General features: G+C 39.3%; 1 protein-coding gene across 1 annotated transcript in view; it reads left to right on the top strand.

Annotated features, from left to right (window-relative positions):
• Positions 1–25,145, top strand: part of ULK4 (unc-51 like kinase 4) — a 607,678-nt gene that overhangs the window by 202,667 nt on the left and 379,866 nt on the right. Inside the window, exons 28-29 of the mRNA XM_044912620.1 lie at positions 16,407–16,458; positions 16,560–16,704. Of these exons, the coding sequence (XP_044768555.1) occupies positions 16,407–16,458; positions 16,560–16,704 (197 nt within the window). The remainder of the gene's footprint in view (positions 1–16,406; positions 16,459–16,559; positions 16,705–25,145) is intronic.

Genomic DNA, 25,145 nt, shown 5'->3' on the forward strand with positions numbered 1-25,145 from the left:
CGGGGAGCCTGCTTCTCCCTCTGACCCTCACCCCTCTCATGTGCTCTCTGTCTCTCTCATTCTCTCTGTCTCAAATAAATAAATAAAATCTTTAAAAAAAAAAAAAATAAAATAGACTATAGGTCTGAGATCCTAACTTCCCAGGGCAGCCTCCTCAGCAGTTCCCAGGAGTGTGATTGTGTGTGGAGGGCTTGGTGACTCGATCACTATATCACTAGAATGATTTCTCTCTTACTCCGAGAGTGTAATCCCCCACCCCCTTCTCAGTGCCCAGCTCAGGGTAGGAGACGATACAAAACTGCATAGGCTGGGAGGTCCTGGACTCACACCTTTCTGCCTGGCCCTGGTGGCTCCCGCGGAGCGTGCACCTGTGTTCCTGGTCGTTACCTCCGCAGCACTATCAGCTCTGTGCTCACGTGGTCTACTCCACTCACTAGTTAAGGCTTTCATTCAGGAGATTGGTCTGAAAGTTCCCCTGCTGTCTTTTTCAGATCTCAAATACTTTTAAGATTTTGTTTTTTTTATATTTTACCTGGCATCTTGCACTGTTTTCAGTGAGAGGGTTAATCCAAATAATCATACCCATTATTACCAGAAACTCTGTGATGGTCACTTTCTCAGCAATGATTTCTGAGTCTTTCATTGAGCTCATACTTGCTCCAGTGTTGCTTATTGATTCTTTATCCCAGTGAACAGTAATCTCATGGAGAATATGTTAAGATCCAGTATTTACAAGTATCTGTACTTACATATATGTAGGCATTTAATTAGTTTATTTACAAAACATGAAATGCCATCATAATAATTAGAGCCCATATTATGATAGGAAAGGTACCATTGCAACTCATGGGCTTCATAAAAAAAAAAAATACTTTCTAATGCTATAACCCATGGGAAATCTTCTAATTATCTCTTCTTGAGCATGACTGGAATACATGAAATTGAAGATCCAGCACTGCAAGGAGCATAACATTGTTTGAAATATTAGCACAAATTGTGTTCAAGGCTGCTGATCAATACTTTAGTATATGGAAGTGATTACATGCATTTAATTCTTGATGAGCACAATTGCTTAACTCAGATTCTTTCCAGAGTTTAGACCACTTAGTTCCTCAGAGTTGGAAATCAACAGTGTGGCCTACAGAGTAGTCAGAAATACACAATGATTTGGATTGTATAAAGAATTTGTTCCCATTCATGGTGGTTTCAAAAAAATGTTACTAATAGCAAAGGGAAAAATAAAGGTGATTCTTTATTAGAAAATTCTGGCAATAATATAGTTAAGTCACCTAAAATATATTTCAGTTTCTTTAACTAAAAAACTAAGCTAAGTCATAATCCCCCCCGCCTTTTTTAAAAAAATGAAATCCTGCCCTTTTGTAAAGTTTTAAGCTAAAGCCTTGGAGGCTAATAAATATTGAGTAATTTACCTTTAATTAAACCAGATTTTTTAATTAAGAGTTGGTGAGGATGTAGAGCGTGGGAATGTAAATTGGTACAGATATTTTGGAAAACAGGTAGTAGCTATTGAAGCTGAATATAGTATATACCATGAGTCAGCAATTTCACCTCTAAATATACATTCAATAGAAATGTGAGCATATGTTCACTAAAATACATATAGAAGGATGCTCGTAACTCCAAACAGGAAACTATCCAAATGTCCATCATCAACAGTCTGATAGATAAATTATGGTTTAGTCCCATGACGGAGTACTATGTAGCAAAGAAAATGATTTATAGTTATAATTAAGAACATGGATAAATCTCACAACATTAATAATGAGACAAAGATGGCAAATACAAAATATCATAGTACAGTTGCATTAAATTTAAAAACAGGTTTGTCTATTACAAGTTAGGATAGTGGTTATTCCTGGGGCAGGTGGTGACTGGAAGGAACCACAAGGGGGTTTTATAATGTCTGGTAAAGTCTCGTTTTGATCCAGGTGCTAGTTAACATGAGTCTGTTCATCTTGTGAAAGTTAACTGAGCCATAAGCCTAGGATTAGTATACCTTTATGTATGTTTTATTGAATTAAAAAGGTTACATAAATATAAAAATACTTTTCATAGATAGGTTAAAAAGTATTTATAGAGCTTGGCAAATATAAGCATTTTTTTGTTTTTTTGCAAAGTAACTAATATGAATTAGCATATCTATTAATCACTGGTATGGACTTGTATTCTGTATTAGTTTCCTATCGCTTCTGTAACAAATCATCAAAACTTAAGTGGCTTAAAACAACACAGATTTATTATGTTAGGGTTTTGTAGGTCTGAAATACAAAACGGGTCTATAAGGTTAAAATCAAGATGTTAGCATACCTGTGTTCCTTTTGGAAGCAGTAAGGGAAAATTCTTTTTCCTTGCCTTTTCCGGCCTCCAGGGGCTGCCTGTATTCCTTGGCTTATGGCTCCTTCTTCCATCTTCAAGGATGGCAGTGTAGCACTCTCTCTGACGTCTACATTTTTTTTTTTCCTAGAGAGAATCTTAAGCAGGCTCTAGGCCCGGTGCAGAGCCTGACGCGGGGCTCGATCTCCAACCCTGAGATCATGACCTGAGCCGAAACCAAGAGTCAGACACTTAACCTGACTGAGCCACCCAGGCTCCCCACTGGCCTTTGCTTTTGTTGACACATCTCTTTCTCTGACTCTGACCCTCCTTTCTCCCTCTTCTAAGGAGATCTTGTTATTACATTCAGCCCACCTGTCTGATCCAGGATAAAGACCTCAAGATCCTTGATGTAATCATGTCTACAAAATCATTTCTGCTGTGTAAGACCAGGAATGATCAGGTTTCGGGGATAAGGATGGTGGACATCTTTCTGTATGCCATCATTCAATGTACCACAGATTCCTGTTTTTATCAATGGCTTCATTACTAAAATTACTTTGGTGCTCAAATTATACCAGAGTTGGCCAGTGTAAAGCCTTTCAAGTTGGCTGCTGTGTCCTTGTGACATACCCCATCGTTTTTTGAGTGATTTTTTAAAAAACTTTCTGGCACAAGATCTTCTTGCTTCAGCTTCTAGCTTCCCTGCCCTGGCCCAGTCATTTCCCAGTCAGTTCTCTGAGGAGCCCTGGCCCAGTCATTTCCCAGTCAGTTCTCTGAGGAGCCCTGGCTCCTTTTCATGGGAGTCATTAGTTAGTTAGGGCCCTAAGTGTGCTCCTCCTTTCTAGGATGTCTTAGCTTCTAGGAAAGGCATACGTAGAGCTAGGAAATGGATACATGTATATACACATATGAATACACATGACACTCATATGCATGCTTGCATATACTTGTATGTACACACATACACATATGTATTTTGAAATCATGAGTTCACATTAATACCTTCAAATCCAGTCCTTGTCCACATGGTTCTTTCTTGCCTTCCCCCATTTCATATTTGTGTGTCCCTTCTTCCTTTGTAAAAATTCTGGCTTCCAACAACATCACATTCTCTCCTTTGCTTAATTGTATAATGCATCTGAAATTATTACAGAATTGCTTTACCCTCAACAATACAAAAACAAACCTAATGAAATCAGGGAATCAGGGAGGGAATTCCTCCCTCTCCTCTGCCTCCCAGATGTCACCCAAGCAAGACTCGGGCTGTGTACTCAATGCTGTGTTCATAAGGTACTGGGATTGGTTCCTTTCCTCCCCTTGTAGTGTGGTTATCATGCTCATCTGAAATGCAGCTGATTTGTTTTCAGTTTGCTTTCAATTGTAGGTTTTCTTTTCCCCTTCCTATGCTTTTTGATTTTATTTTTTGAATATGTATAAGATTAACATGCTTCCAAGAGCCAAAGCTATAGAAAAAGATGTATTCAGAACAGTGTCATTTCCTTCCCCTGGGCATATATCCCTTTTGCCTTCCCTACTCTTACAGGTAGCTGGCTTCATTGTTTTCTGGTTTCTCCTTCAGTGTTTCTTTTTTGTGAAGAGAACAGATGTCTTATTTCTGCTTCTTTCTTATGTAAAAGATAACATATATATTCGTTTGCACTTCACTTTTTCATTTCATAATGGATGTTGGAAATTACTCCATTTCAGTCCATAGAGCTCTTCCTGTTTCTTCATTGGATCCGTGTAGTACTCCACGTGTGTATGTGGGTCGTAGGTTATTCAACCCATCTCGTGTGTTGGGATGTTTAGGTAGTATATAATATTTTTCAGTTATAAACAAATAACCTCATGGCGTATGCAGTTTCTTGTTGTTGGAGGTGTATCTTCAGGGCATATTTGCAGAGCAGTGATTGTGGGATCAAAGGATAAATGCCCAGGGTTTACTATTTTGCTTTCCTCCCAGTAGTATACGAGACTGCCTGTGTCTCCCAGTCCCGGTATTGCCAATAGCAAAGGCCAGTCTTCTGGAATATTGCCACTCTCTTGTGCCTTGGGAATTCCTTAACATCTGTTTAGGTATTTAATATTGTAAAGAAGATTTAAGGAAGTTGTGTCTAGTTTTCTTAGTTGTTCTCCTTAAAAGGGGTGTTCTGTATGACCCGCTTTGCCATTAGCAGAGGTAGAATTCATGTCTTAGGCATGTTTTCCCTGTATGTTCACTTACTTCGTGTGGAGGAAAGGGGACTGGCAGTTGGTGTGAACATGTTAATTACTGTGCTGTCAGGGGCACCAGATTTTCCAAGGTCTGCTGCAATGAAGGAAGTGGTGATTAATTTTCAAATGTAGGATAAGAATTTTAATTGAGTGCCTAGAATAGTAAACTTCACTTTTCAAATGATGTACTTTCCTATATAAAATTAAAAAAAAAAATAGGAAAAACACCCCTCTACAAAAATAACAGCATGAGGCATACTTTCGTCATAAATGATTATTTCAGAAATACACTTTCCATAGGTTAGATTGTTGCTTTTTTCTTGGTGAAAAGAAGAAAATTTGAATATGGTTACATGGTTATTTACAGTTTAAAACTGCTGAGCTGCATGTTCATCATTTCTTAAAATGGAAAATAAGTCTGTTAAATGATAAAGTATCACCTTGGCCATCACTGGCTTTAAGAACAAGTGAAGTAAGGTTTAGCCAGGTGAGTGTTATTTACACATTTCAATGCCTTTGTGATTGTTTAGCTTAAGTGTCCCAGCGCTGTCAGTAGCATCCCTAAGCCACAGGTATTCATTTCTTTTGGGGCACTGAGGATCATTAGCAGCAACATGTGCACACATGCACACAGAGTGTTTGAATATGGGCTTTTGCCCAGTTTTGGAGCAAAGAAATAAAAAGTCCCTAGACTTGGGAATCTGCATTTTTTAAAAAAGTGAAATACAACTCTGTTTTTAGGACATGTCCTTAAATGACCTCCACCACAGACGAATGTCTTTGTTTAATAAGAAAGCAATGCTGCAAGCATTGATTAAATATTAAAATTCCTTGGATTGCTCTCTACACAGGTGTATTATCTCTACAACTAAAATAAATAACAAATGGGGGAATTTCATGATCGAAGTCATTAGTGCAGGGGAGCTTGATTAGAGTTGCAGTGGTATTTACTTAAATGGTGTATATGTTGTTTATAAATTCTGTGGAAGATTCAAGAAGAGGAGAGCACTGATGAACAAACCATCTAACTTCACAGCAGCAAAAGGTACCGTGAAGGTACTGTATATTGTCTCCGATGGTTCAGTCTCTTGTTTTTAACAGGGAGACCTCGTACCAGTGAACAAAGCCAATTGAAGGTGTAGAACACTTTCTTTGTCATACACAGCATCTGATATTGTTCTCATGGTTTCCTCACTGTGACTTGAAAGTGATTTGGTAAAGAGGGTTTTTAGGTTTTTGCCCCTTTCCTCTCTTCTTTATTACTCTGCTGCATTGTTGCCATTTGGCTTTGGATTGTCATGAAAGCATACCTTTATAATGTGACTTCTCAAAATGCAGATTGAGTTTTATCCTGAGTCAGACTGCATTCCCCATATATGATTTTAAAATCCAGAAGCATTTTGTAACATGATTAACAAGTAATCATTCTTTGTGTTGGTATGATACAGGATTTGAATTTCTCCGCTGCTAAGGGAACTTAGCTCCAGGTTTAGATAAAAATCAAGGGGTGTTATGTATAGAATTGTTGAATCGTTACGTCATACGCCTGAAACTAATATAACACTGTATGTTAACTACACTGGAATTAAAATTACAAATTTAATTAAAAAAATGGGGTGTTAAGAAAGGAAATAACACATGAATGCTGTTTAAAAGTATATTTGGAAGAGAGAATGGACAGAGATCTCTGGGAGGGGTGTGGGTCTCAGATTATGTGGAGGCGGACCTCCTCTTTGCATGTCGGGCAGTATGGTCTGCTGGAAGACCGAGAAAAGCTGTCACCTTGGAACCTTTTCGTGGCTTTTTAATAACCATTAAACCATAGATGGGTCTGTATTGGACTTCTGCTTCCTTTGTAGGTAGGGATCTAGGAACCACCTCGAAGCCTGGATAGACAAGGGTGGGGGTGGCAGGATAAGTAAAATTTGCGTAAATAATGAACAGGCATTGGGTGGGCTGAGTGAGAGAAGAAAAGAGGAAAAAAGGCAGGAACAAAGGGGGAGCCTAGAAGAGACAGGCAACAGGGCAGGATCCCCAGAGCTTGGGGTGGTCGGGGGGGGGAGAAGCTTAGTAAAACAAAAAGGTGCAGGTGATTCAAACACAACCAAAAACCAGACGTTTAATATTTAATTGCAGATTGTCAGTGTTGATGTTATAAAATCTGCATCACCCTGAGCCCTCAGTGAAGTCCGGTGTACCTACTGACAACTTGTGAGATTTTAAATTCAGTCCTTAAAAAGGGACTATGTTCTGCATCTGTGTTCATATGGTACCATGAGGAAGGTGGAGATCAGGGAAGACCACCTGAATGATGACAAGCAGAGGCTGTGGATTCAGAGCTTGCTGTAGCAAAGAAGTCAGCACCATCACTTGCATTTGGCAGAGACTCAAAGGCGGGCAGAGGGTGTAAAAACTTTAGGGTAAAAAAAAAAAATGGGAAGGCTGAAGGCGTATCTTGGTTGGCATGGGGGAGCTGGAGGCATACTAATGAGAAATAGGGCCTCCTATGGGATTGGTTAGGGGAGCATATTTGGCTTTCTCTGGCCAGTCTTGAGTTGGGGAGGGGAGTGAAGGGTGCAAAACACAGTGAAGCTGGCAGTCATCCACCATGCCCTGACCATCCTGAGCTGATTGCAGCAGGTGTGATTTGGCTTCCTGCGGAGGCTGTGGGGCAGGGTCCTAATTGTCACAGATAGTCTGACCACCGCTCATCTGTATAGTCAGCTTCTCTGAAGCAAACAGCAGGAGAAGGTGAGAAGCTAATAAAATACTAGAGTAAGTAAAATCTTGGAGTCGGCAGTGAAGCATGGGAAAGTAAATAAACCACTGTACATTCCTCAAAATCTGGGAGAGGACTGGAGATTTCTTAATAGCATTCAGGCCTGAGAGTTTTATTTAAAATTAAAGTTTGGGGTGACCTCAGCTGACACCTAGGATACAAACTCAAATTAGGTTTTTCTTTCCTTTCTTTTTTAAAAGAAATTGCCAGGGCGCCTGGGTGGCTCAGTTGGTTAAGCGACTGCCTTCGGCTCAGGTCATGATCCTGGAGTCCCGGATCGAGTCCCGCATCGGGCTCCCTGCTCTGCAGGGAGTCTGCTTCTCCCTCTGACCCTCCCCCCTCTCATGTGCTCTCTCTCTCATTCTCTCTGTCTCAAATAAATAAATAAAAATCTTAAAAAAAAAAAAAAGAAAAAGAAATTGCCATTGTGTAGAACAAATACCTTTTATTTTATTTTTTTAAAGATTTTATTTATTTATTTGACAGAGAGAGAGACAGCAAGAGAGGGAACACAAGCAGGGGGAGTGGGAGAGGGAGAAGCAGGCTTCCCATTGAGCAGGGAGCCCAATGTGGGGCTCGATCCCAGGACCCTGGGATCATGACCTGAACTGAAGGCAGATGCTTAACCGACTGAGCCACTGAGGCACCCGAACAAATACCTTTTAGGTTTCAAAACATTTTTTAAATATCCTATTCATATTAATGGGATGAATTAATATGAATAGAGTTATAGCAGTGATGTAATGAGTGGACCCCAAAAAACTTTTAAGTTTTTGGTTTACTTATGTATTTATCACTCATATATTTATAGTAAAGTACCTTTTGTAAACCATCTCTTCAAAATAAAGCACCGAGAATACACTAGTGAGCTAGAATCAGACCCTGCTCTAAATAGGTTCAGTTTTGGTTGGGAGGAAGAGACCAGTGTGAAAAATTAAGATTGGACCACGCATGGTTTGAAGAGTGCTGTATTGGTGGTTTGCATGGGGTATAGCCAAGAGCCCTACTCAGTCTGACAGGGTCTGGAGAGGATTTTTAGAGATGATTTTATTCTTGAGCTAAATCTTGAAGACAGGTAGGCATTAACTCCTGAGTGGGCTCCCAGGTGAGGAGTGGGTGTTACCAGCAGAGAAGTGTGAAATAATTTCATGAGTCATTTTAAGGTTTCTCCCCGTATTATTTTGAGATACTTAGAGTAACTTACTTGAAAATACTTAATCATAGAGGTATAAAAGTACATGCATGAGTCAGTTTTAATGTCTGCCCCAGGAAAGGTTAGTTTGTATGTGAAGTATGCTATCATGAATACGCCCTCAATAGGTGGTTGGTTAGCATTTGAAAAGCTCTAATCAGAAGTTCACACCTGTCTTTATCTTGATGAAGCTTTTGTTAGAAGGATTCTTTTCTTTGGTGAAATGGGTCCATTTTTAAAGATGGACCCATGTGGATTGGCTGGAAATAATGGGCAAGTGACCCACGCTTGGAAGGGTGCAAGAATCCAGTGAGCCCAGCAGCGTGGAGTTCTTGGCTTCGACTCTGGTTTGTTCCTGCGTTTTGTACATTGGAAGCCTTTGGCAGTCTGGTGAAGTCTGTGAACTCATTCTTGGAAAGATGTTTTTAAATGCATAGGGCAAAATGAATAAACTGCATAGGGATATATAGGAAACCGTTTGTCCTGAAATACAGATATCAAGATATTTTTAAAAAAGAACAAATTCGCCCTGCTGCTGGGCCCAAGTTATCATCAATCCTGTGTTTCCAAGAGCCTTTTTCTGGGATGTTCCCCCACCCCGCCATGCTCTGCTGCCTCACTTTGAGCACCCTTGGAGCTGTGGTCTTTTATTTTACAGCAGTCCCCCTCTCTCCCTCTCTGCATGAGTGATCTTGTGACTCCAGGGATTTGGGGCCAGAGGCTAGAATTTTTGCTCAATTTGTCATCATGAGTCAACCTGCTCTCTCAATTTAGAGTTGCTTTCTCATCTCTGACTGCTATCTTGTAGGTTATATCTCCAGGTAATTGTTTTAAGGTTCATCTGAATGTTTTCAAAATAAATTACGAGTAAATTACTCTAAATATCTCAAAAAGGAAAAAAAAAAAAAAGGCCCAAGTCGTCATATGGATGGATCTCTAGGTCTTTTTTTTTTCCCCCCAAATTTACCACTTCAATAATTATTAAGTGTACAGCTCTGTGGCATTAAGTACATTCATGTTGCTGAGCAACCACCACTACCATCTCCAGAACTTCTTCATCCTCCCAAATAGAAATGCTGTACCCATTAAACAATAACCCCCCCACTCCCCCCCCCCCCCCCAACCCCTCGCAACCATCGATTCTATTTTCTGTTTCTTGACTGTTCCAGGAAACTCATGTAAGTGGAATCCTACAATACTTGTCCTTTTGCATTTGGCTTATTTCACTTATGGTACTGTTCTTGAGATTCATCCATGTCATAGTATGTGTCAGAATCTCCTTCCTTTCTAAGGCTGAAAATACTCCATTGCACAGATATACTATGTTTTGTTTTTCCATTCATCCATAGATGGACATTTAATCCCCCAACCACTTCTCATACTTTAGTATGTTGTAGGGTTTATTTCTGCTGCTTTTTCTGTTTTTCTATGAGTTTATATAGACATGAACATTACATTTTTCTATAAACAGGATCATGTTATTTGTTTTATTCTACAGCTTGCCTTTTAAAGTTTAAATCTAACTCTAAGCAGTTATTTATTTCAAGGACAGCGGCAACAACAAAATACACCTTCCCCTCTGCAGGAAACTCTGGCTCACCCACATATCTCAATTTATGTAATGTTAGTTATTCTACATTTGTGTTCATTTCCCTTCTAGCCCTTAGTAGCTATTAAGTTTTGATAGTGGTGGTGATAAAATCCCCGTACCTACATAAAGGGAGCTCACTGAAATCATTTATGTGTGTGTGTGTCTCTGTGTGTGTGTGTGTATTTATATGTGTAGAAATGTTGAATTGTATCAGTTCTACAAATTTTTTTTCTTACATTTTGTTGAGAGGAGATACAGTAAGCCTTCTGATTTGTATGGGAATATATTAAAATGTTTTATTTTCTTAAATTTCTATTGTTAAATTTTCTTTGTATGTTCTGCTAAAATTCTACTCCAAGGACTAAATAATATGTTTCTTTGCTCTATGCTCCAAAGTAACTAACATTTTATTTATTTATTTATTTATTTTTAAAGATTTTATTTTTATTTATTTGAGAGAGAGAGAGAATGAGAGACAGAGAGCATGAGAGGGAGGAGGGTCAGAGGGAGAAGCAGACTCCCTGCCAAACAGGGAGCCTGATGCGGGACTCGATCCCGGGACTCCAGGATCATGACCTGAGCCGAAGGCAGTCGCTTAACCAACTGAGCCACCCAGGCGTCCAGTAACTAACATTTTAAAACTTTAACTTTCACTGTTCTTTTTTGCTCAGATCATTGTATGCTTAATTTTAAGTGAGCATTTTGCCAAAGGTATGTGGTCTTTTTCCTTGTTATGATTTGAAAACCAGTGATCTTTTCCTGAAAACCATTTATTATTTTGATTTATGAAGTCGTTGAATAGAATATAAATAAAATGGATGAAACTGTTTTTTAATTTTTATCTCCCTTGCTTTGCTTGAATTGCTAAGCATCCAGACATTTTCAGTGTAATTTTATTTTTATTTATCAGTTTGTGTCTTTATGGGTAGCTTTCATTTGATAATGTAATCAACTGTCATTTTTCAGCAAAAATATGAATTAAAGGTGAATAGTCAAATAATTTTCTGAATATTCTTGTACTTTTCATTTACATATTATAGCAAGCATTTTATTTCTTCATTACCATCCTCTATTATTTCTTCTAAAGGATCGTTCTTAATTGGAAGGATTAAATTTGTATCATCCTGGGATACATTTATAATTGCCTTCAGTCATTCAAAGGAAAATTACTAATTAAAAAATTAAATGATATTAAAATGAACTAGATTTCTTCTTCTAAAACTGATGAAATATATTTTTAATACTGAAATTTACATTTAGTATGTATTTAAGATTATAGGTATTGTTTCAGGCTACATAGTATTATGTCGTGTAGATCTTTTTGCAAGGTGATTGCTTTCATGAAATATAATGATGAGAGATTTACCTATTCTGTTTTTGAACTCTTGAAATCAGCTCTTCAGTGAGGATCTTTGAATGTGTCACATAGACGTGGAATTGCTAGGTTGTAGGGTGTGTTCATCTTTAGCTTTGGTTGGTGTCGTGAAATTCTTTATCCAAGTTGTTGTACCAATTTACTGATTTACTGTGGTATGTGAGTACCTATTTCACCCCAGTTTTGCAAGTTCTGGTATTAATGTGGTTTCTTAACTGGATATGTATAGATTGGTATCTCAGTGTTCTAATTTTCATTTCTCTGATCATCGGTGGGTTTGTGTAGTTCTCACGTTTGTTGGCTATTTGGGTATTCTCTTTTGTGAACCACTTGTTCCAGTTGTAGGGATTGTTCATCTTTTTCCCATTGATTTTTTTTTTCTTGTATTCCACATATTAATCCATTGTCAGGTATGGAGGTTGTAGAACTTTCTCCTAGCCAGTGGCTTTTCTTCTCATTTTGTTTATTGGGGACTCATCTGATACAAATGGTTTTTTTTTTTTTTTTTAATTTCAGTTTGTACTTTTTAGATGTTATTTAAGGGGCGCCTGGGTGGCTCAGTCGTTAAGCGTCTGCCTTCGGCTCAGGTCAGGATCCCAGGGTCCTGGGATCGAGCCCCGCATCAGGCTCCTTGCTCGGCCAGGAGCCTGCTTCTCCCTCTCCCACTCCCCCTGCTTGTGTTCCCTCTCTCGCTGTGTTTCTCTCTGTCAAATAAATAAATAAAATCTTTAAAAAAAAAAAAAAAGTCCTCTCCTACTCTAATATCACAAAACTGTTCTCGCATATTTTCCTTTAAAAGCCTTTCTTTTTAACTGTTAGATCTTTAATCTTCTTGTAATAATTTTTTTTTTTTAGTATTCTTTGGCATATTTTTTTTTTACCAAATAGATAGCTAATTATACCTATACCCTTAAATGAATAGTCTATATGTTTTTGCACTGTTGATAATGCTCTCTCTGCCTCTTGCTGAGTTCCCACATGTGTCTATTTCTAGGCTGTCTATTATATTCCATAAATCTCTTTGTCTAGCCCTATGCTTGTACCACTTTATTTCCATTACAGTAAACCTGGAAACTTGGTAGGGTAAATCATCCCTGCCCACAATATCTTGCAAGTTCTCTATTATTCTTGTTTCTGTCCTGTTGATGAAAATCAGCCTCTGTGCTCCAGAGCCAAAATCCAGAGCAAAGGCAGAGTTGGTGTATAAAGTAGGAAGACAGTTTATTACTTTGCCAGGCGAAGGAGTCTGCAGCAGGGTAATGCCTCCAAGACTGCAAGTCCTCCCGGGGTAAAAGGCTGAGGGGTTTTATAGGAAAATACAGGATCTGGGTGGTTCCAATAGGAATCTGATACACATCCTACCAGCTGTCTTCATCATGTCCTCAAGGTGGTCTCATGACTAGCAGCGGTGCGGCCATTATTATTAAGTATACGTTGGGGTCCGTGAGATGTCAGTATCAATACTGAGTTCCTGGAACAAAGGATTCTACAGAAAACCAAGTGAGGGGAAGGAAGAGAGGCTTCAAGACTGAGGAAGAGGAAAATTTATTCAAAGTCAAGCCTTTTTTTTTTGCTCAAACACTAGTGTGTCCCTCTTTTTTTTTTTTACCTTTTTATTGTTATGTTAATCACCATACATTACATCATTAGTTTTTGATGTAGTGTTCCATGATTCATTGTTTGTGCATAACACCCAGTGCTCCATGCAGAACGTGCCCTCTTTAATACCCATCACCATCCCCCACCCCCCTCCCCTCTAGAACCCTCAGTTTGTTTCTCGGAGTCCATCGTCTCTCATGGTTCGTCTCCCCCTCCGATTTCCCCCGCTTCATTCTTCCCCTCCTACTATCTTCTTCTTTTTTTTTTTTCTTAACATATATTGCATAATTTGTTTCAGAGGTACAGGTCTGTGATTCAACAGTCTTGCACAATTCACAGCATTCTAGTGTGTCCCTCTTAATTGCCATCCATCTTTCTGTTTCTTTAGCAGTATCACTTTTTTTTTTTTAAGATTTTATTTATTTATTGGACAGAGAGAGACACATAGCGAGAGAGGGAATACAAGCAGGGGGAGTGGGAGAGGGAGAAGCAGACTCCCCACTGAGCAGGGAGCCTGATGTGGGGCTCGATCCCAGGACCCTGGGATCATGACCTGAGCTGAAGGCAGATGCTTAACAACTGAGCCACCCAGGTGCCCCGCTACTTTCCAAATACAGTATGGAATCAATACGAGTTCATGAAAACCTCTTTGGAATATACATTGGAACTCTGGGTTAATTTGAGGAGAGTTGACCTCTCTGAGTCTTCTCATCAATGACTATGTGTTACCTTCATTTATTCCTTCTCAGATACAGAAATATGAGTTTCCTGACCTGTATCATTTTTCTTCTCTCTGAAGAGTTTTTTTTTTTTTTTTAAGATTTTATTTTCAAGTAATCTCTACATGCAATGTGGGGCTTGAACTCACAATCCCAAGATCAAGAGTCGCATGCTTCTCTGACTGAGCCAGTTGGGTGCCCCGCTCTCTGAAGAACTTTTTAAAACATTTCTTGCAAGGCAGGTCTACTGGCGTGTGAGAATATCTTTATTTCTCCTTTTACTTTTGAGGGATAATTTCACTCAGAATTCTAAGCTGGTGGCTTTTTTCTCTCAACTCTTTGAATATTTCACTCCAACATGACCTCTGATCAGGTAAAATGAACTGAGATAAACGAGTCATTAGTGTGAGATTGTACATGTATGTGGCTTGAAGCCAGGTTGTGTCCACTGTTTGCTGAACCTGTGGTTTCAGAGGCTAAAATTCCCTCCAGCATTCTTGTTTTTGTCTCTCCTGTTGTTTTGGGTTTCCCTAATAACTCCTTCTGACATAAAACTTGTGTCTTGCAACTGTCTCAGTTGTAATCTGTGTTATTATACAGGAGCCCTGTTGATGTTGTGGTGGGAGGGGAAGCATCCGACAGTCCTATGGTTAGGATTCTTTTTGTGAGCCTGCACATTTGGTCTGTGACCTTCACAAGTACTTCTCAGTTGTTTCCCCCCACAGGGGAGACAGGAAGGCTTAGAGGGTACTGGGGTTAGGTTTGTCCTTCCCAGTCAGTTAGGTTCTGGTAAAGTAGTGTCCCCTATGTCTAGGCCTTTGTTGAGGAGAAAAGAATGCTCTGAGCATGTTTCACAATGGTTATTTTTTCCTCCTTCTGCTGGAAGCATGGGGGGTGGTTTCTCTGATTTTCATCCTGAGAATCTAGTGGGGATTCTGGGAAGTAAACTCCTGGGTGTGTGGGGGCTCCACTAAGGCTGGGCTCTAGGAGTTTTTATCCCCCAAGCTCAGGCTCCAACGATTAGATTACCCTTCCAGTTTTTGTACCAGTTGCTGGCTCCAGTGGAGTTTCATGTGATTTTCTATATTTGCCTGGCTCTTCAGTGTTTGGGGCAGCAGTTTGTTCCGTGACCTCAGTTCTCCGATGTGTCTGACAAGAGTTGTTGATTTTGTTTGTTTAGCATTTTTCTTGTTGTAAGGATGGTTGTGACACTTCCAAGCTTTTTTCAGAAGTCTATCAATGGCAATCATACCTGTAAATATTTTCTACATTTTTTTTCTGTAGAAGTCATAATATCACGGACACCTTAGAATTTAATTGCTGTTGTAGATTGTATCTTAATTATGTTATTTAGTTGGTTATTGAAGGCATATAGGAATACTGTTGATTTTTGTCTGTTCATCTTCTGACGATCTTGCTTTTTGAGCATGCTTAACTGTATTTCAAACTTGAATTGGACATTTAGATCAATAATGCCAGTCCCCCTTCTCTAAAACCTTTAAGATAGGTGTTGATCATGTTGATAGGTGTTAATAGTAGGATATATTTCTTTCCTTTGCATGGTTTTTGCTTTTGACATAACTGCGAGTTTAGAGCTGTCAAAGATTTCTTAGTGGAGCATGATGTCTATGCTTTGAATGATGTGACATCACTTAATGGAAGAGGATAAACAAACCATCTCTGGTTCTTAGGGTTCTTGAACAAATATCAAGATATATATAAGCTTATTACATAAGGTGGAGCTAGAATAGATGGGCTACTACCCATGTGTGGAGATCTTTACCTATGCGGAGCTTCCTTTCATTGGTTTGGACAGCAAGATGGTATTGTTGGGCTGTGACCAGCGTCTCCTGCCCTCTTATCAGTGTAGAGAGAACAAATACCTATTTCAGGGTCAGAAATAAATTCAGCTGTAAACAACAGGAATTTTGTTTATTGTCACCAAAATAGTTCATCAAATGAGGGAGTAGCTTTCCAGATTAGATTGTGGAAACAATTTGTCCTTTCGTCATTGTTCGTTTTCATCCAGAGGAATAAATTTGTTATTTTGGAGTAGGTTTCAAACCATATTTGATTGTGCTCTGTCTGAAATAACAAGGAAATTCTAGAGGTGATTTGTGTAGGATTTACATCTTTTGAATCAGTTTCTAAAAACACCCAAGATTAACTTGTCACTGCTCTTTGATGTATTTAATAAAGCATGAAGACTGGGTGACTCCTTTTTCCCCAATATTTTGATTGTGTAGTTTAAACTAGAGTAATGATCACCAGCTTATATATATTAATTTGGTGGTTTAATGTCAACCCATGCCAACCAGATTTTGTGTTATATAGTAAAGTTCCTTTTATAAACCTTGAAGGTTTGATAAATTACTGTTTTGGTGATCATAATGTCATTTTGACCTGAGGACTTTTTCAGAGTTAAATGAGCTTGGTGGTTTATTAAATGTCATGCAGAGTTTAAATCCAGGATAAATTTAGCTGTTGATTTTCCCCCTTTTGATTAGTGATTCTGTCAGTGCAAAAAGCACAGATAGTAGTTAATACCAGTTTTGTGATTAAAAAGATTGGAATCAAGTCTTTTATGTCTTTTCTTTAAGGTTGTTGATTATATCCTGCCACCCTTGGTCTCCTTGGTTCAGAGTCAAAATGGTAAGTGTGACCACATCAAGGAGAATGCCATTAGGTACACATTCAGTTTTCATTCTCTCTCCATGTACTCACATTCTTGGCATTTTTTTTTTTCTTTCAAGTGGAGTGGAGACTCTTTAGCTTGCGGTTGCTCTCAGAAACCACATCTCTACTCGTGAACCAGGAGGTTGGGGATGGCAAGAAGGAGGCGAATGTTGATTTTGACAGCAATCTTCTGGCTCTCATTAGAGACGTCTTACTTCCGCAGTAAGTCCCACGTGCTGCATTCACGCAGAGAAGTGTAGGATGTCCAGGATGCTTCTGTCAAACTAGGTCCAGTGATGGGGTTGGGGTCTTGGTGTCCTATGCTACTACATTGCAGAGAATCCAGGAGAATCCATTTAGAGCCTTCCCTGTTTTCCCTAAGGCACATGACTCTGAAGTTATGCAGATTTACAGGTATTCGTGGCCAGAGGGGTAAGGTTTATTATTCAAGGTCAACATTACAAGACTTATTGGAACAAGGAATTGGGACATTTCCTGGCTCTGCTCCAGAATAATAGAGATGAAAGAAATCTTCCATCACCCCAAACTCTTGGAATGGAAATTAAGCTTATTTACAAATAGGATATTTTGGCAGGGGTGGGGTATCGTGCTAGAAAAAGTAATGACTACTAATTAACAGGATGGGGTTATCTTTTTCCTTTGACTCCGCGGTTCACATAGCAAACACACAGGAGGATGACGACTGAGAGGACCCAATGCAAACATGTGAAACTCTAAAATGACATTCTTTTTTTTTTTTTTTTTTAAAGATTTTTTTTATTTATTTGAGAGAGAAAGAATGAGAGATAAAGAGCATGAGAGGGAGGAGGAGGAGAGGGAGAAGCAGACTCCCTGCCGAGCAAGGAGCCCGATGCGGGACTCGATCCCGGGACTCCAGGATCATGACCTGAGCCGAAGGCAGACGCTTAACCATCTGAGCCACTCAGGCGCCCTAAAATGACATTCTTATAACTGAGGGACACTGAGGTGTTTTCTCCCCCACTGTGAGTCTTATCAAACAAAAGTACAGGGCTACCTTGTTTTATTATGCTTTGCTTTATTGTGCTTTAGAGATGTTGCATCTTTCACAATTGAAGGTCAACCCTCTGTCGAGCAAGTCTATTGGCACCATTTTTTCCAATAGTATTTGCTCACTTTGTGTCTCTGGGTTACATTTTGGTAATCTTCACAATGTTTCAAACTTTATTATTATTATATTTGTTATGTTGGTCTGTGATCAGTGATATGACTTGCTGAAAGCTCAGGTGATGTTAGCCTTTTTTAGTAATAAAGTTTTTTTAAATCAAGATACGTGCATTTTTTTTTTTAGACATAATGCTGTTGCACACTTAATTTAGTATAGTGTAAATTAACTTTTATATGAGCTGGAAAACCAAAAAGTTCATTTGACCTGTTTTCTTGCTGCATTTGCTTTACTGTGGTGATCTGGAACAGAACCCACAATATCTCCGAAGTATGCCTGGAACTAAAGTTGAAAAACGTATGCCAGATATCACTATTAAAGAAAAGATGACAATTCAGCAGATGCTGGATTGCATGTCCTGCATTGGTGTGCCTGCCTGCTCCCGGCTGCCTTCAGGGCCCCGGCTGTCTGAGCTCAACAGGTTTTTAGGAACGGCAGTTTCACCCAATGCTCCCCTCAGTTTGTTCTACTTTTCCTGATCACCAGTTCTCGTGTAAGAAAAAATTCATTTCCACACTGTTCCGCCAGATCTGATCATATTCCGAAGTACTCAACCCCTCGTCATCGGTTTCGGAAGGTTCGTTTTATGAAGTGCGTGGCCAGTGTGTATGAGCCCTCTTCCTGGTGGAGGGGGCCTGTCTTGACTGCTTGGAGCTTGATCTGTAATGGCTTGGTTTATAGAGTCAGACTCTCGTTTCTTTTATTCCTGCACTGCTGCAGTTGGTTTCAGGGAGACTCCTGCTAATGAATATATACTCTAAGAATACTTTTGATACCCAAAGTAAGAAAGTGGTTATCTATAGGAAGAAAAAATTTCGAACTTTCTCATGTGAGAAACTATCAGTAAATGTACTTTTGGTTCCATTTGTCATCTCTGAGTGTGTATGTTTGTACTCATGTGGGTAAATACAAGATTAGAACCTTCTTTCACAGGATTAATTCATGCTTTCAGTGCCATCTTACACTTCTAAACCATCTGTAATTATATACATCTTTCTGATAAGAAAATGCCTAAAAAGATTTTTTTGTGTGTGAGAAATGTAATTTTGAAAGATGTACTATGGATATCTGCTAACAGCTTGTAGAGAAGCATTTCTCAGGACCTGAGATGTGCCCCCACAGTAGGGACAGGATTTCCCCTAACAGGACTTCACAGGTTACTTTTTAAAAAAGAATTTACTTATTTTTATTTAAGTTCAATTAACATATAATGTATTATTGGTTTCAGAGGTAGAGGTCAGTGATTCATCAGTCTTATATAATACCCAGTGCTCATTACATCCTCTGCCCTCCTAATGCCTCTCCCCCGCCCCCACCCGCCACCCCTCCAGCAGCCCTCTGTTTGTTTCCTGTGCTTAAGAGTCTCTCATGGTTTGTCTCCCTCTCTGATTTCTTGTTTTATTTTTTCCTCTCTTCCCCTATGATCCTCAGTTTTGTTTCTTAAATTCCACATATCAGCAAGATCATATGATAATTGTCTTTTTCTGATTGACTTACTTCGCTTAGCATAATACCCTCTAGATCCATCCACATCGTTGCAAATGGCAAGATTTCTTTTCTTTTTTTTTTATGGCTGAGTAGTATTCCATTGTATAAATGTACCATATCTTCTTTATCCATTCATCTGTCAGTGGACATCTGGGCTCTTTTCATAATTTGGCTATTGTGGACATTGCTGCTATAAACATTGGGGTGCAGGTGCCCCTTTGGATCACATTGGTATCTTTGGGGTAAATACCCAGTAGTGCAATTGCTGGGACGTAGGGTAGCTCTATTTTCAACTGTTTGAGGAACCTCCATACTGTTTTCCAGAGTGGCTGCACCAGCTTGCATTCCCACCAACAGTGTAGGAGGGTTCCCCTTTCTCTGCATCCTCACCAACATCTGTCGTTTCCTGACTTGTTGATTTTAGCCATTCTGACTGGTGAGGACTTCACAGGTTACTTATAGCTGGTTAACACCCATGCAAATTTGAAATAAAATTTCTTCCTATCTGAAGTTTGCCCACTTTTGGAAGAGCTTGTAAAATAAAAAGTGTTAAATCTATAAATCCGTGCTTTTGTTTTATTCATCTGAGCTGGAATAAATAGTATGCACTTCTTTTAATGTGTATCTTTAAGAATAAGAAAAAGGTATCTTTACTTTTCCCAGAGATGAGGAATTACAGAGGAAAATACGAATGAAACCACATGGCAATTCAAGAAGAGAAGTAATGTAGATGAGTTCAGGTTTTCATTAAGCAATTTGAAATCCACTTTGGAAAATATCACGAAATTGGTTGGGATAGGGTGTGGGATGTTTTCAAAGCTTGTGGACTGACTCTGACGTGATGTGTAGGTCTTGGCTCTACATTTCGTTCTCTTGGCCTCAGTTTTCTAATCTGCAGAATGGGGACAGTGGTATCTAAGTCAGAAGATAGTTGTGGGGGTTAAATGGGATACCTCTTGTAAAATACTTAGTACAGTGTGTGGGCCACGGTACACTCTTGACAGTAGTAGCACTGGTAAATTATTATAATCTCTCCTATTAACCTTTAAAAGGAAGATTATAATAGGACAGTAATAGTAGTAATCGTACATACTTCAAAGATGTGAAGTGGCCATTAAAATAGGTGTTGCTGATTGTGCCTGGCATATATAGTAAGGGCTCAGTAAATGTTAAATAAAAACTTAAAAATGAAATCTAAGGCATTCATTTAACCTTGACTCTGGAAAACTAGAAATCTTGACAAAGAGTTTGGTCTTTGATGATAACTGTTGATGACTGTAAGTTTAGAAATGCTAATCAGGGACGCCTGGGTGGCTCAGTGTTAAGCATCTGCCTTTGGCTCAGGTCACGATCCCATCTGGCTCCCTGCTCAGCGGGAAGCCTGCTTCTCCCTCTCCCACTCCCCCTGCTTGTGTTCCCTTTCTTGCTGCATCTCTCTCTGTTAAATAAATAAATAAAATCTTAAAAAAAGAAAAAAGAAATGCTAATCATAGAAAATTCATGTTCTTCATTGAGTAGGTAAGTATATGGCTTAAGAATTATGAGAGATCTTGCCATTTGTGACAACATGAATGGACCTAGAGGATATTATGCTAAGTGAAATAAGGCAGACAGAGAAAGACAAATACCGTATGATTTCACTTATATGTGAAATCTAAAAAAACAAAAACAATTAAACAAAACAAAAACAGCTTCGTAGATACGGGAAATAACTGTTGGTTACCCGAAGTGGATGGGGAAAGGGGGTGGGGCTGGCGAAATAGGTGAAGGGGGTTAAGAGGTATAAACTTGCAGTTATAAGATAAATAAGTTATAGGATGTCGTGTACAGCTTACAGAACATCAGCAATAACATTGTAGTAACTGTGTGGTGACAGATAATGGTAACTAGACTTATCACAGGGATCATTTTATAATGTATAAAAATATCAAATCCCATGATGTACACCTGAAACTAATAAAATCTTGTATGTCAGTTGTACTTTAATAAAAGAATTGTGAAGTTTCTACAGTTTATAAGAGTAACATGGCATTGGGCTTTGGCTTGTCAAATCTACATATTAATATCCACATTTTTAATTTTGTTAAAGTTTTTTTTTTTTTTAAAGATTTTATGTATTTATTTGACAGAGCACAAGCAGGGGAAGCAGCAGAGGGAGAGAGAGAAGCAGGCTCCCCACTGAGCAGGGAGCCCGATGTGGGGCTCGATCCCAGGACCCTGGGATCATGACCTGAGCTGAAGGCAGACGCTTAACTGACTGAGCCACCCAGGCACCCCATAATTTTGTTAAAGTTTTAATCTTTCTTTGACCTTAATGCTTTGGCTAAAGCCAAGGGGATAGACTTTTCATGCACATATACAGTAGGCTTCCCAGTTTTTACACAGAAGTGTTGCATTAGTTAATTATTAAATTATTATTAGTTATTATTAAAATAGTTAACTATTTTATTTGCAAACGGTAACACTCAAACTAATTTGGAAAATACTCATGTGCTCACATTATGAGCTTGTGCTAGCATCAAATATAGCTAGATTCAGGGGTGTGAGTGAAGTCAACATTCCTGTGTGTTTGTGTCTTTCTCACCTTCTCTCTGCTCTGCCTATAGCTATGTAGCTTTGTTCTCAGAGAGGCTCTTTCTACTTGGTGGTTAAATGGCTCCTGGGTATTGATCCTCAGGAAAGAATAGATGTCTTTTCCAAAAGCTTTAACAAAATTTCAGGGAGGACAGTAATTTAATCTTGTTAAATACCATGTAATACCTGTGTTCTAGGTGCTTATCAGAACTGCTAGTGATATGAATGAAAACTCAGTTGTAAGAATAAATATCTTATTAAATATTAGTTATGGTTCTCAGAAAAATAGAACCGATAGGATGTAAGCATGTAGAGAAAAAGATTTACAATAAGGAAATTTGCTCACATGACTGTAGAGGCTGAGAAGTCCCAAGAACGGCAGTCAGTAAGCTGGAGACCCAGAGAGCCCATGATGTAGTTCTGGCTTGAGTCCAAAGGCCTGAGAACCAGGACAGCTGGTAGGGTACACACTAGTCTGAAAGCGGACAGGCTGGAAACTCAAGAAGAGCCGATGTTCCCAGTCCAAAGGCAGCCGAAGAACAATGTCCCAGCTCAAGGCAGTAGAACAGAGGAGTTCCCTTTCACTCAGCCTTTTTGTTTTACTCAGGTCTTGACCTGATTGGATGAGGCCCACCCACACTAGGGAGGGCAATCTGCTTTACGTCGTTTCCTGACTCAAATGTTAATCGCATCCAGACAGACCCAGAATCGTGTTTGACCAAATAACTGTGCTTGTGTGGCCCAGTCAGTTTAACACATAAAATTAACCATCACCTCATCTATCATAAATATCCTGGCTGGATTGCTTTCTATATAAATTAATGAATTAATATAAAAGAAGTGTTATCTCTTCGCAGTGTACCTGCTTTGCTTTCTGAAGAGATGAACTTTAGTTGTAAGTATTTGTTCAGTGCCTTTTCTATGTGGAGAATTATAATACCATGGATAGAGAGGTGGTATTTCAGTTAGATTTTGAAATCTAGGTAGGGTTGCCTAGAAAAGCAGTGGGTCTTCTAGGCAAGATTGGGGTAAGCAAAGGTGTGGAAGGTGCAGAGAGGTGAGCAGTAAACAGGCCAGCTTATTTCCAGTGGACATCTGCATGGGATAGTTATATGAAGTGAGCTGGGGAGGGAATGCTTTTTCTCCTAATCACCTTATTTATTCACTGGTACTAATTGAGTACCTCTTGCTGTAGAGGCATATTTCTAGTTTCTGGGAACATAATAATGACCAAGATAGGTACAGCCTTTATGGAACACGTACTGTCTGGTAGAGCCAAATATTTCAGACATTAATATTTTTTAACTGAAGAAGTCTGTAAGTCCTACAAATAGAAATGTTTAGCTAAGTATAAATTAAATATTGAAGCCAACTTCCTTCAACAGTGTGCCTACGTAATGTTCATAAACGTGCCACAGAACACATGTTCTTTCTGAACCGTTCTGTGTGTTTACTATCCCTTGGCTTTTGAATTTCACAATTCACCCATTTAACTTTCTGAGCTCAGTGTTTCTCAACATTTTATGACCTTAAGACACTATTTCCTATGGCTTATCTATTACCATCTCTCAGAACTCTTTTGATCACAGTTTTGAAATACAACTCAAGGGCTTTTCCATTAAGATCAGGAACAAGAAAAAGATGCTCACCACCAAAACTTCTTTGTAACATTGCATCATGAGTATTATAACTAATGTAATAATACAAGAATATTAAACTCTAAATATTCCATTAGATGCACATTGATGCATAACAAATTATCACATACTTAGTGGCTTAAATCAACATCTACTTAGCTCTGTAGGTGGGAAGTCTGACACAGCGTGACCGGGTTCTCTTTTCAGGATCTTATGCTGCTGAAGTCAGGTGTCTGCTGCGCTGAGTCGTTGCCTGGAGACTATGGGAGAAACCTGCTTCTGGGCTCGGTCGGGTTGTTGACAGAATTCTTTTTCTTGTAGTTTGCATTAGTTTCTTAAGGCTGAATTGCCACACACTGACCGGCTTAAAACAGCAGAGATTTATTCTTTGACAATTGAGGAGGTCAGAAGTTCAAAGTCAAAGTCTTGGCAGCGTTGGTTCCTTTTGGAGGCTCCGAGGGAGAAACCATGCCTCTCTCCTGGCTTCTGAGGGCTGCCAGCAATCTTGGGTTTATAGCAGCATCCACTCCAGTCTCTGCCTCTGTCTTCATATGGCTTTCTTCCCTGTGTCTGCCTCGAGTTTGCCTCTGCTTTTCTGGTATAAGGACATCTGTCATTATGTTTAAGGCCTACCCTGAATTATCTTGAGATCCTTAACCAAATCTGCAAAGCCTCTTCCAAATAACATCACATTCAGGTCCTGGGGGTTAGGACTTGGACATATCCTCTGGGGCCATTACTCACTCCAGTGCACTGTTGTAGGACCAAAGTCCCTGTTTCTGTGCTGCCTTGCATTCCGTTAGGCACCCACATTTCTTCTCATGGGCCCCTCCATCTTTATGTCAGCAACAGTTGTCAAACCTCCCTCGTGCTGGCAACCTTTCTGAGTTCCTTGTCTGCCACCAGCTTGAGAAGACTCTGCATGTTCAAGTTGGTGATGTTGGCCCTTGGTAGTCTGGGTTTTGTGATTAGAATATACTTGTGATAAAAAGAAGAAGAAGAAGGTAGCGGGAGGGGAAGAATGAAGCGGGGGAAATCGGAGGGGTAGACGAACCATGAGAGACGATGGACTCTGAAAAACAAACAGGGTTCTAGAGGGGAGGGGGGTGGGAGGTTGGGTTAGCCTGGTGGTGGGTACTGAGGAGGGCACGTTCTGCATGGAGCACTGGGTGTTATGCACAAACAATGAATCATGGAACACTTCATCTAAAACTAATGATGTAATGTATGGGGATTAACATAAGAATAAAAAAAAAAACAAAAAAAACCAGAAAAAAAAAAAAAAGAATATACTTGTGATGAAATCTTGGCTCTGCCACACTTGGTGCGTGTGCCCTCACTTCCTGCTCCTCTCCTTCCCTCCTTCAGTTTCGCCTCCTCCAAGATGGTTGGAATGCCACTACCATAACTGATTCATTAGAAAAAGTTTTTTTCTGGAAAGAAAGATAACCATATATACTCAGGAAATTGCTATGATTTCCTTCAGTAGAGAGACAAGATTTGATTCGAAAGGTTCATGCAGAAGAGGCAATATCTAATGAAACTTAAGTCCAGAGTGACTTTATCAGTTAAAATTGGCACCTCTCAGAAGTTGAATATCAAAGTCATTATCAATGAACTTTTAGTATCAAAAGTCAGTATCTCCTGACTGAATGTTTTTTTCTGAGACTTGTTCCACAAGGTGAGGGCATTTCTCTTTCAGTATTTAGCCATAAATGGGACTAAAGGATTTCCTTCACTCAGGAAAGACACCATTGCTC

The sequence above is a fragment of the Neomonachus schauinslandi genome, chromosome 1 (genome assembly GCF_002201575.2).
Source record: "Neomonachus schauinslandi chromosome 1, ASM220157v2, whole genome shotgun sequence".
Classification (NCBI taxonomy): Eukaryota; Metazoa; Chordata; class Mammalia; order Carnivora; family Phocidae; genus Neomonachus; species Neomonachus schauinslandi.